General features: G+C 41.8%; 1 protein-coding gene across 1 annotated transcript in view; it reads right to left on the reverse strand.

Annotated features, from left to right (window-relative positions):
• Nucleotides 1–12,257, reverse strand: part of FAT3 (FAT atypical cadherin 3) — a 432,050-nt gene that overhangs the window by 64,344 nt on the left and 355,449 nt on the right. Inside the window, exons 11-13 of the mRNA XM_064441382.1 lie at nt 9,378–9,574; nt 8,091–8,244; nt 5,123–5,356 (exon numbers count right to left, since the gene is read on the reverse strand). Of these exons, the coding sequence (XP_064297452.1) occupies nt 5,123–5,356; nt 8,091–8,244; nt 9,378–9,574 (585 nt within the window). The remainder of the gene's footprint in view (nt 1–5,122; nt 5,357–8,090; nt 8,245–9,377; nt 9,575–12,257) is intronic.

A 12,257-nucleotide genomic window follows, 5' to 3' on the forward strand; every position in this document is an offset into this window, starting at 1 on the left:
TAGCTATGTTCCTCAGTCGTTATTTCTGATAGATATTTAAATTTTATTGTTTTAATGGTTTCTTCCTTTTTCTCATTGGCCCAAGGAGAGGACAAGAAGAAAAAGATGTAATATGCTTGCTTCGCTACCCTCCTGCAGGTAGGTACACTCCAGACTGAACTGACTGAAACCTAAAGGAGAAGTTATATTACCATTCTTCGCTAGAAAAGACTTTTCTTATTTCCTGTGCACCTGCCTTATGAGTGCACCTGGTAAGGGTTTTGGGTGGGGTGAGTTTTTTTGACAAACCAAGTCTTTATTGAAACATCAAAACTCATTGAGACCAAACCTTGCTGGGAAAGTATCAGTTTTGTCATACATTTCTTTGAAATCCAAGATAAAACTTTCCATCAGAAGCTGAAAGAAAATGGCACTTCTTTCCCCAGTTCAACAGATTTCCGAGCTGCTCCCCAGGCAGACAGAGGGCCTCTGTTTGCTCCCCTGTACTTCTTGGTGGAGAAGGTTGGGGCTAGGGAGCAGAGGTCTCCTAGTGAGAAGGACAAACAGCTTCCTCAGAAGGGCTGAGTCCCTTCTGCTGCTGCTCTTCCACTTTGTGTGAAGAGGTGAATGATTAGTCCCCTACACTGAGAACCAGGCCAATTAGAGACTTGACTGATTTAAACTCTCCACATTAAACACAAATCATAGAGTCATAAAATCACAGAATCATTAAGGTTGGAAAAGACCTCTAGGATCATCAAGTCCAACTGTCAATCCAACAATATCATGTCTCCTAAACCATGCCCTGAAATGCCACATCTACATGTCTTTTAAATACCTCCAGGGATTATGACTCCACCACCTCTCTGGGCAGCCTCTTCCAATGCTTGAATTGGATCTACAACCCCAGTTCCCTCAACCTCTCCTCATAGGACCTGCTCTCCAGACCCTTCACCAGCTTTGTTGCCCTTCTTTGGACACACTCCAGCAACTCAATGCTCTTCTTATACTGAGGGGCCCAAAACTGAACACAGACCATTTTGTGTTTTGCTGTGAGGCTATGAGCCCTGCAGAAGCTGGGACACATCTGTAACTCTGGACATCCTATGCAGAAATGTGAGAAAATGCTTTGAATAGAATAGCACACTGACTATTATTTTCCTAGGTTGCATTACTGAATACTGTTAAATCTGCTGTTAGGTATGGGAAAAATGTTTTTCCAAACTACACTTTCTGCAGAAGGTCATACGCCATTAAAAAGCCATCTGGACACAGACCTAGACAACCTGCTGTAGGTGGCTCTGCTTGAGCAGGGTAGTTGGACAAGACAACCTTCCAGAGGTCCCAGCCAACCTCAACCATTCTGTGACTGTGTGACCCCTGCAACATGATACCTCTGTATCCACAAGACCAGGAGACACATTTCCAGCAAGGCCACCAAAAGTATTTCACCTGACTTGTCACCACGCACAACCCTGTGGTCCTCACCTTCAGCCTACAACGAGAGCCCTTCCTGACTCTTTTGCTATTGTGGCCACGTGCCGCAAAAATGGGGCAGGGGAATACAGGGTCATTCCTGCTGGACCGTGAACTGAGACAAATAGAAGGCATGGACAAAACCATGTCAAAGAATAGGGCAGCTGGCAAAGGAGGCTGCCTGGCTGGGACAGTGAGTGGTTGTGGGCTTTTGCTGTTTGGGGTGTGGCTGCTTTTCAAGGAAGAATTGGAACAGCCAGAATTGAGTTTCTGAGAAACTCTATGATTTGGCTAGCCAGACCATAATCTGGGCACCACCTGGCTCCTTGCAGGCTGTATGTCACCACGTCTCCTATGCAATGTACTTGTATGGGCCCTGGGGCTGGAGAAGGGGTGTGGGGGTGAGGGACAGCTGAGGCCAGAGCAGGGAGGTCTGTGAAGTGCAGGGAACTCTTTGCAACCAAATAAAAGCCTACATGCCTTTGTTTTCCTGCACACTGGCTGCATGCAATACAAGGTGCGGGCTCCAAGACAACCTAGTCCATGTAAACAGGTTGGTTGTGTAGTGAATGGGGGACAACCTGCACGAGTACGTACCAGCTGTGGCTTTGACCATAGCCTAGAAGGCAGCAGTGGCAGGCAAGACAGGGCTGGCTGACATGGTCCTTCCCATTCTCAGAAAAATTTGAACCTCATCATCATAAACCCAGAAAAAAAATCAATAGGTCAGTGAAATCACTAAACTGACTACAAATGTGGATGGTGTGGAACTGCCGGTGCCCCAGTGGTGATGAAGAGGACTGCAGAAGGACAGATGATGTACTGTTCATCTTTAGTACAGTAAGTGCTTTGACATGTCCCTGGTAGCCTATACCATCAATCATCACGAAAACAGGCCTGAGCATGGAGGTCATTCGCAAGGCAACGTAGCTGCAAGTGGGCAGGATTTAACCATCACTTAAAGCACTGCTGAGCTTAGATTGTGCTGTCATTCATTCCCGTATTCTGTGAGCGAGGCCACAACACTGAATGCATGCAGAAAACACGATCAACACTGGAAATGAGTATGCACCTCCAGTTTAGGTTTGGGCTGCAGGTTTATTTTGAAGTTTATCAATTTTTTAATATCATCCTTGCCACAACGTCCCATGTAGTTTTGCTCAGTGTTACTGCTCTAACATGACTGTAATTCCTTTGAAACAGGGTGATATTCTAGTTGTCTGATGTGTTTGCTCAGATAATTACACCTCAGCATTCACTCCAACTCTTTTTATGCCTTAATTTGAACAGAATGGAGTCATTTGGCACTTTGATTTGAAGACTCTGGGAAGTGGAAAATCCACTGCTCCCTGTGAACTTCTCTAAAGAAACCTGGAAACCCAGCATTTCTCTTTCATTTCTTAGTCTGCACGTTTCCCAGCCTGATGATGGTGAGTTAGTAGGTAATATTATCTTGTGGAAATATTAAGAATTTCCAGTGGAAGCAGGACAGGAGAAAGAATAGTTTTATATTAAAGTTACTACTATGCCTTAACAAAGGGACCTATGTCTATTTTCTCTCCCTCAGGTGACCACTTAAATTAAGACATCTAGCTACAGGTAGAGGTTATGTGAAATGAACTTACATGCTACTAGAGTTAAATAGCTAAAGCCATTTTCTTCTGTTGAATACTGTAATGAAAAATCACATCTCTCCTTCAGTGTATCTAACTGGTACAGCTAGTTTCTAAGCATGTATCCAAATTACAAATATATTAAACACCAATTTATGTTCCAGTCCTGAAATTTCCCAGGATATTAGGAGCTCAGGAACTTCAAGAGATATCAAAGGCACAAAGCAGATAACATTATTTTCCTGCTAACTGGAAATTGTCTCAATTATCCAACAGTGTCTGACCATAATATTTTCAGTTTTATGTTTTATTGTGCTTAGTTGCTGACCACAAATTGACTTCTCTCAAGTTTTATTTCAATGGCTTCTATACTGATACTCTTATCCTTACAATACATGGCTCTCCAAAGCCCAAAGCAGAACAAGCAAATTCTAAGACAGATCGTAAGATGTTTCCTGAATGTTAAAAATTTATTTGTATGATGATTACTGACTCCACTGATGTTTTCAGGATAACACTCCACAAAACCTTACAGGAGTATCATAGCCCATCAGGAATATCAATAATACATTTTTCCCTGTGATGGGAACATTACACTACTTGAACTCATTCATTATGCATCCATAGGGAATCAGTGATTTTAGTACGGACTAATAGAACAGTAATTAATATAAAATCCAATTTTAGAGACCAGAGTCACTGTCATATGATACAATGTCTTGCTTGATTTTCAGGTCTAATCATTAAGGAAGTACATATCCCCTTCTCATTCCTCACATGCATCCCTCCCTTTAACTTATCTAGTTTCAGAAGGAAGATGTAGCAATTAGCTGATGGTTTGGGTTTTGGTTTTTTTTTATTGCTAACCATCTCATTATGTAAAGTTGGTGCTAGCAGGAACTTTTATTGACAACTTCTTATTCTAATTCTTTCTGTCTCCCCCTCTCCTTGAATGTCTTCTCACCTATGAGAAAAATAGCAATTAAGACAATAGTGGAAAACAAAAACATTGGGTCTTTAGACAGTTAGTACTTTACTACCAATAACTGGCTTTTCACTGCAGGAGAGTGCCATAAATTTTAATTGTGATTTTTCAACCAGGGCATAAAATGCAGCTCTTTACAGGTACATTAATGAATGCCTGCTGCTCCTTTACTGATTCCTGTATATTTATGTTATCAACCTTAGTAACAACTGAGACTTCCAGCATGTACTGTACTTAAAAAAATAAAAGATTTTAACATGAAATAATTTTTCATTCAATGAAAGGTCTGCTTTTTATGTGAAGCTACTCAGGCCACAGTTTTTACAAAACACCTCCAAAACTAGAGGAATAAAAAATAAACTATGGAATTTATTTATTCCAACTGAAGTGAATGAGATTAAAAAAAAAAGATCTGATATTCAGCAGGTTTTACCACTGTGTAATGTGAAAAAAACCCTTTAAATATTTATATTTGGGCCCAGATTTCAAGGTTAAGGTCCTCATATAATAAATTATTACACTTTAAAAGAATGCACAGTTAAATAACTAGAACATTTATAATGTACATTCACAGTGTACAACAATAGTTTTACGCTAAGGTAATCAGCTGGAACAAATGGGAGTTACAGCAGTATAAAACTCTAGAAAAGCTGTGATTAATCAGGTATAGGTCCCTATGGCATGTAACTATATTATTTGCATAAATAGAGGCATGGGTATTCAAAGTCATGGCTCAAGAAAAGAGGTGAGACCCCTGGAAGAAGAAAGTTGGGATTTACCCCCAAAATCATTTACCCCTAAACACAGCTATCACAGATCAAGACAATAAAAGACTACATGCTTCTGTGGCTGCTGCAATGCTTTTCTGTTTGTAACACCATTACGCCAAGTTCAGCCATGAGCATTTTGATATAAAGAAACAGAAGAAAGAAAAATGGGGAAGATGCAGAAACAAAAGGAGGAAAGAATGAGGAAAGGCAGCAATAGAAGAATTAATCTGTATTGCAATTCGATCCACTAACGGTGTTTTCCTGAACATCAATTACTGTTCACAGCATTACTCACTTACCGACATCAGGATCAGTGGCTTGGACTCTTGTTAACAAAGCTTTAGTGGCTGTATTCTCATAGACACATGTGGTGTAGTGATCAGATGAAAACACTGGTGGATTGTCATTAACATCTTCTAAAATAAGATGGATTTCTGATTGGCAAAACCTGCCACCGCCATCTGTGGCCCGGGCAACCAAGTTGTATGCAGGGATTTTCTCTCGGTCGAGAGGGGCCAAGGATTTCAGCTCACCTAAAATCGATTAAAAGCAGCAGCCGTCATTACTACTGTAGCAACATCACTAATTCTAGATAACGTGAGTATCTCAAAAACATGTATTTCACTGGAACAGGAAAGAGAAAAAAAATGAACCTTGTTTATTCCAATGAATGGGTTAAAAACTCTCAGCAGTATCACTTCTCACTCTTCTTTACCCAACAAAGCGAGCTGCCAATATGAGTGCAGGGAGAACAAACCACTCATGGTGGCTTTCAATGGCCTACAACTTCACCCGTATGAACACCACTGTGTTTTTCCAAGTCTGTCTTACTGTTAGTCTCAAGATTTATACACTCCTGGACACAGAAACTGATGACGGTAGCCATAATGAACTCTAAAATTTTCTAATGATAACATTCAAAAATAACATCAACATCCCCCTCTCTTGTGCCCACAAAGCAATCTCCAACCAGCTCTGAATTCTTGTAGATACCTCTGACATCTAGATTGAAACAAAATTGTTTTCTCACACAGAGACGGGTATCACAATAAACATTAACAGCAACAAAAAGCCAGCTTATTTGGCCTGTGAGAGCTCCACTCATGATCCATTTTCCGCAGCACAGATAAACAACCACCAAACAATGCCACATCAGCAAACAGCCACTACTAGTCAGAAGATAAATCTTGGGTTAATTTTGTAAAGGGTGTAATTTGCAGTTCAGTACAAAATTTGTTCTTGAAGAGGGCAATATTCCCCTTCCACACACTGCATAGATCTCCAAACACCTCCTCTTCCATCAGCAACCCTATGACAATAGTGCGTGCTGCCTCCTGCTAGTCAGGCGGAGGAGGCATTTCACAGGGAAGGACTTAGTCTATCATTATGGGAACCAAATTCCTAAGAATAACAGAGGGGTGGGATTTTTATTCATGGAAAAACTATTTTATTTAGCTTTACTTCATAACAACCATAAAATCTAGATCTTAGCAGAGATCAGTATTTTTTCCAGACCAACTGCCAATTCTACAAGACTTTTGTAGCATTCCACTGTGCCTACAAGTTCAATACTGATATCTTTTCTCCCCTAAAATCTGTGTATAAAAGGAACATCTTTTTTACAGTGTCCAAATATCAATACATCTAGACCAAGGTGGAAGAAGTGAAGTCTGAAGGTGAAGGAGGACCATGTTGGCATCTTCCCCCCCTTCTGTACCGAAAAGACTCCAGGACAGGCACACAGAGGACAGGGAGGTGATTTGAGACAGCCAGCATGGTTTCACCAAAGGCAAGACTTGCCTGACCAACCTAGTGGCCTTCTGTGATGGAATGACTACATCAGTGGACACGGGAAGAGCTATGGATGTCATCTATCTGGACTTCTGTATGCCCTTTGACATGGTCCCCCACAACATCATTCTCTCTAAATTGGAAAGGTATGAATTCAATGGGTGGCTGTTCTGTGGATGAGGAATTGGTTGCATGGTCACATCCAGAGGGTAGTGGTCAACGTCCTGATGGAGATCAATGACAAGTGGTGTCCCTCATGGGTCCATATTCGGACCAGTACTGTTTATTATCTTCATTAATGACATAGACAGTGGTATCTAGTGCACCCTCATCAAGTTTGCAGATGACATCAAGATGAGAGGTGCAGTTGACATGCCTGAGGGATGGAATGCCATTCAGAGGGACCTGGACAAGCTCGAGAAGTGGGGTCATGTGAACCCCATGAGGTTCAACAAGGCCAAGTGCAAGGTCCTGCACCTGGGTCGGAGAAACCCCCAGTATCAAGGGATTGAGAGCAGCCCTGTGGAGAAGGACTTGGGGATGCTGGTGGATGAAAGCTGGACACAAGCCAACAATGTGCATTTGCAGCCCAGAAGGCCAACTGTATCCTGGGCTGCATCAAAAGAAGGCTGGCTGGCACGTTGAGGGAGGTGATTCTGCCCCTCTACTCTGCTCTGGTGAGACCCCACCTGGAGTACTGCTTCCAGCTCTGGAGCCCTCAGCACAGGAAAGACTTGTTGGAGCTGGTCCAGAGGAGGCCACAAAAATGATCCGAGGGCTGGAGCACCTCTTCTGTGAAGAAAGGCTGAGACAACAGGAGCTGTTTGGCCTGGAGGAGAGAAGGCTCTGAGGAGACCTTATTGCTGCCCTTCTATACTTGAAGGGGGCTTATAAGAAAGATGGGGACAGACTTTTTAGCATGGCCTGTTGCGATAGGGCAAGGAGTAATTGTTTTAAAATAAAAGAGGGGATATTTAGACTAGATATAAAGAAGATGTGTTTTTTTTTTTAGTGAGGATACAACACTGAAACAGGTTGCCCAGAGAGGTGGTAGATGCCCCATGCCTGGGAACATTCAAGGTCAGGTTGGATGGGGCTCTGAGCAACCTGGTCTAGTTGAAGATGTCTCTGCTCACTGCAGGGGGGTTGGACTAGATGACCTCTGAAGGTCCCTTCCAACCCAAACTATTCTATGATTCTACAATTCTGTGATACATCTCTGAACTTACTTGAGGTCTGGCAGGGAAACAAAAGGGTTGGTATCCACTGCTCTGATTATAACATTGAACCTGGCCAACAAAGACATCCCTCTTTCTCCCTCCTACAACAACCACTTCAGAAGTGGTCATCCACACCTGCCATAACTGGAACAACTGGCTGATAGCCAAGAGCAACCTAACTCTAGTTAAGGAAACTAGCACCCACTGATGTCAAGGGATTAAAAGGCTGTTCAGAAACATTCAGTTGTCATCTTACCGTTTTCTGGATCTAAGAAAAACTTATTGTTCCCAGCACCATAGAGAGAATAGCGAATTTCACCATTGGACCCAATGTCAGCATCTCTAGCACTGATTTTAAGAATAACTTTGTTTGATGGAATGTCTTCAGGAAACAGTGCTGTGTATGCAACCTGGAGACAAAAACAGAAATGTAACTTATGCTGTAACAGTATTTTATAGTCTTTGCACAACCTTTTTTTTAAACTCTCTATAGTGCATTTTTTCTATGTAGGAAACAATTTTCCTTTACGTAACACATTCCTAGAAATTCAAATCACTGCTAAGCTTTGAGGTGTCACAAAAACAATGCCAAATTATGGCTCTTGGTAGGGCTCATCTTAGGTGTTAAATGTGGTCTCATTTTCTGTCTTCCATTCTTTTCATCAATACACATGAAATGGAAACTTTGATTAGTGTGCTAATGAGAACAACTGTTTTTACCGCCTCATCCAGCAGTGTTTGAGGGAGATACAGACTGTCATCCCCCAGAGCAGTGCTTGCAATGACAGTGGTCCATCAGTGATAATGGAATGATAGGAATTATGCAAGTATATACATACATACCTATATATATTTTAATAATGTTAATGTTTCCAACAGTTATTTACTCTTCCACCTGAAATGGTACAGTGTGTATATATATCTATACACACACACACACTATTCTGTGAGCAGTACCATTAAGGAAATCTGGGTTTCATAGTGTCTTTTCTTTCACACAGACTTTCCATTGCAGTAATATCAGTTTCCCACATTGTCTTTCCACAGAATAAGAGGCTGCTAGTGCTGTGAAAGCTGTGGTCAGGCCACTCTGCATGCATGCCCGACAACATGAGAGCAAGCTACATTCTTCTGCCTTTTCCACTGGGCTTCTGACATCTGCCAGGTTCAGGTTCAGGAAGGCTGGAGTTAAACTAGATTAAAGAAGTTTCCACATTGGTTGTGAAGGGAAAGCACATTTTTTTCTGTGGGGAGAGAAGTGGCTGCCCAGTGACACCTTGCGGTGCTTCATTTTATCTAAAGCCAGCTAATGCCACTGCGGAGAAGACACCTCTGCTACCTTTATTAGACCATTAGTCTTTCACCTTGGCTTCACAGAACTATTTTACCATGCTCTTCTCCCAGATCACTCCAGGTTCTTCAACTAAAACCTTAAGGATGAAAATGGGCGTCATCTGTGAATATCTGTAAATAGCAAGGACACCCATAGTGAAACCATTGTTTTCAACACAGCAGCTGATTGCCATGGGTGTTGCTTACTCACCTGTTCACAAACTGGATTATTATCATTAACATCAGTGACGGTCACTTCCACAGCAGCTTGAGTTACAAAGAGTCCATCCGTGGCGGTGATGTTCAGGTAATAAACGTCTTGCTCTTCACGATCTAAAGGCCTTTTAACATAAACCTTCCACTCATTCTGAACCAGTCCCAGAGCAAACTTCCCTTTGGGATTCCCTCCTGCAACGACAAAAGCAACACGCAAAGTGCTGGGGCATCCCTCTAGAGCTCCTACCTATTTTAAACACACAGGTGCATCGCAGAGGACCTGGATTAAGCAGCTGTCATTTGTTTTACAGTGATCGGTGCTTTCAAACTCGCAGACTCAGGAAATCTGTAATGAGATTACGCTCCCTGTGTTTATTGCCCCCCGAACGCCTTGTATGAGAGTGAACCAATAACTTTCAGTGGAAACAAAATCCATTTAGCAGAGCTGGAGATGATCTCTTGTTTAGTTCCCCGTAAGGGCAATCAAATTCAAACTGTGAACAATCAATAGTCCTCTCAGGCTGGTACAATTGTCTTTCCACTTAGTCTCGGGAGAGGATGTAATACACTGTAGCTCTTGTTACCAAGACAATTTCATTAGCTGTTGATTATGCAATCAAGGACTGGAAGTGGATTCTATTAAGGAATCCTCTAATGAAAGCTTTATCATACAGCTGCACTGTTCTTCTACTCATTAAAATCCTAGTTTTAAAAAAAGTTTACACGACACAGGAAGACACATTAGTATTAAATAGTCCTAACAAGAGGTCATTTGATGAGCAGTTGGAAGATAAGCAGTACAATTAGATCAAATGTATCCAAGAGTGAAAACCGGTGAATGGATTGCAGGAGATGAAGCAGAAGAGCTTTGTATTATGCCATAACACTGACACTGAACATGGCAGTGTTGCTCTTCTACACCAATAAACTGCCTGGTGACAAAAGCAAGTTGGAAGATGGCAAGTTTTGGTCCACATCATCCTCAGGAAGGAAGGAAGGACACGTCACATGCAGAAGGGTACAACAGTCAAGGCGGGCACAGTTGTTAATGTTTCCAACAGTTGTTTACTCTTTCATCTGAAATGGTACAGTCCCCTGCCTGCTCCATGAAGAAACCACTTTCAATCACCTTCCTCTGAGCCCATTTCAACCTCCTGTCAGACTAGACAGTAAAATCTTTTAAACCAATGTCATGGATTAACCCTGGTAGGCAGCTAAGCCCCATGCAGCTGCTCACTCATCCCACTGCAGCAAAGGGGGAGAGAACTGGAAAGGTAAATGTGCGGAAACTCGTGGGTGGAGATAAAGTCAGTTTAATGGGTAAAGCATAAGCTGCATGCATAAGCAAAGCAAAATAAGGAATTCATGGCAGGTGTTTGGCCATTTCCAGGAAAGCAGGGCTCCATCATACATAACAGTTACTTGGGAAGACAAACGCCATCACTCCGAATATCTACGTGCTGGTGGGGTGGGGTGAGAAGCAGAAAAGGCCTTGACTCTGTGTAAGCACTGCTCAGCAACAGCTAAAACATACCTGTGGTATCAACACTGTTTTGGTCACAAAACTAAAACATAGCAGCATACCAGCTGCTATGAAGAAAATTAATTCTATCCCAGCCAAAACCAGTAAAGCCAAGTACCCAGTCTTCTGTGCCCAGCATTGAACATAACTTTGGCCTGTCGAAACATATCTGCATATTTAATATTTTAGGACAGAGCACTGCAGTCATAGCAAACTCATGTGCTGTAGAAACTGAGTGAGGACATAGAAAAAACCATCAGGCTGCTCCACTTGGGGAACTTTAATTCCAGCAAACCTGAACTACTAGCTCTTTCCCCACCATATTAAGCGTTCTCCTGTGCTCTCCCATGCAGAAATGCAATCTGACAACTACATTCCATGTTTCTCATGTATAAAAGTGGTAAAAAATATTAAGGGAATGCTTATTCTTTCTTGTAACAGGATCAAGAATGTCAAGCATGCTAGGGTACTTTTGCTTACAAATTATTCACAGTCCTGACATATGTCATGGGATCTGTCCAAGCTCAGTGGAAAGACCAGGTTCTTAAACCTTCTTTTCTAGTACTTGTGTTGAACGTTTGAGTAAATAACTGTTTAAAAAAAAATCCAAAGCTGAATTTATTTGAGCTGCCTCTGCCGTTAAGTGATCAGGTGTCAGTTGTTGCTTCTGGCGTCACAATTCTGTCAGTATCCAGGGACCTTCTTAGCAAAAAACAAGGCAGAGAAGATGTGAACTTGAAACTGAGCTTAAAACCAAGCAAAAAAGTCTAATGCACATTTCATACCTTTCATACCTTCTTTCCACATCAAAAAGCAGAAAAGAGGTCACAGGCTGCAATCTATTGCTTCTTCATTAGCTACCAATGACCAGGTAGACTGGTTTCTATTTGATATGAAAACTAAGTCAGTTGAGACAGACTGAGCAAATGTATCTTGTTAAGCACCACCATTTGTGCTATCTGTAACTGTGTCAAAAAAGCATGTAGTAATGAATAAGATTTCTGTAAAATTAGGTAGGCATTATAATTATAAAAAGCCCTCTAATCATAGAGGGCACAAAACCAATATATCAAACACAGATACCTTCTGTTGATAGAAAATCACCTTTTTTGAATCACAAAACCAAGCATATTCCAATTTTCCACTGATTTCCACGTGAGTCTGGAATATCATCAGAGGACTCCGTTAAACCTTGTTTAATCTGTTGCATGATATAAACACACATTTCTGAAGAGGGTTACACAGTGTGTCGATGTGCACTACAGGCTAGACCTGAACCCAGTCCAAGGCAATGAGAATCTGTCCATTGACTTGAGTCTTAATGTGACTTCAAAGAAGGTAGACCCCTGCGGA

Source organism: Phalacrocorax carbo, chromosome 1, assembly GCF_963921805.1.
Source record: "Phalacrocorax carbo chromosome 1, bPhaCar2.1, whole genome shotgun sequence".
NCBI lineage: Eukaryota > Metazoa > Chordata > Aves > Suliformes > Phalacrocoracidae > Phalacrocorax > Phalacrocorax carbo.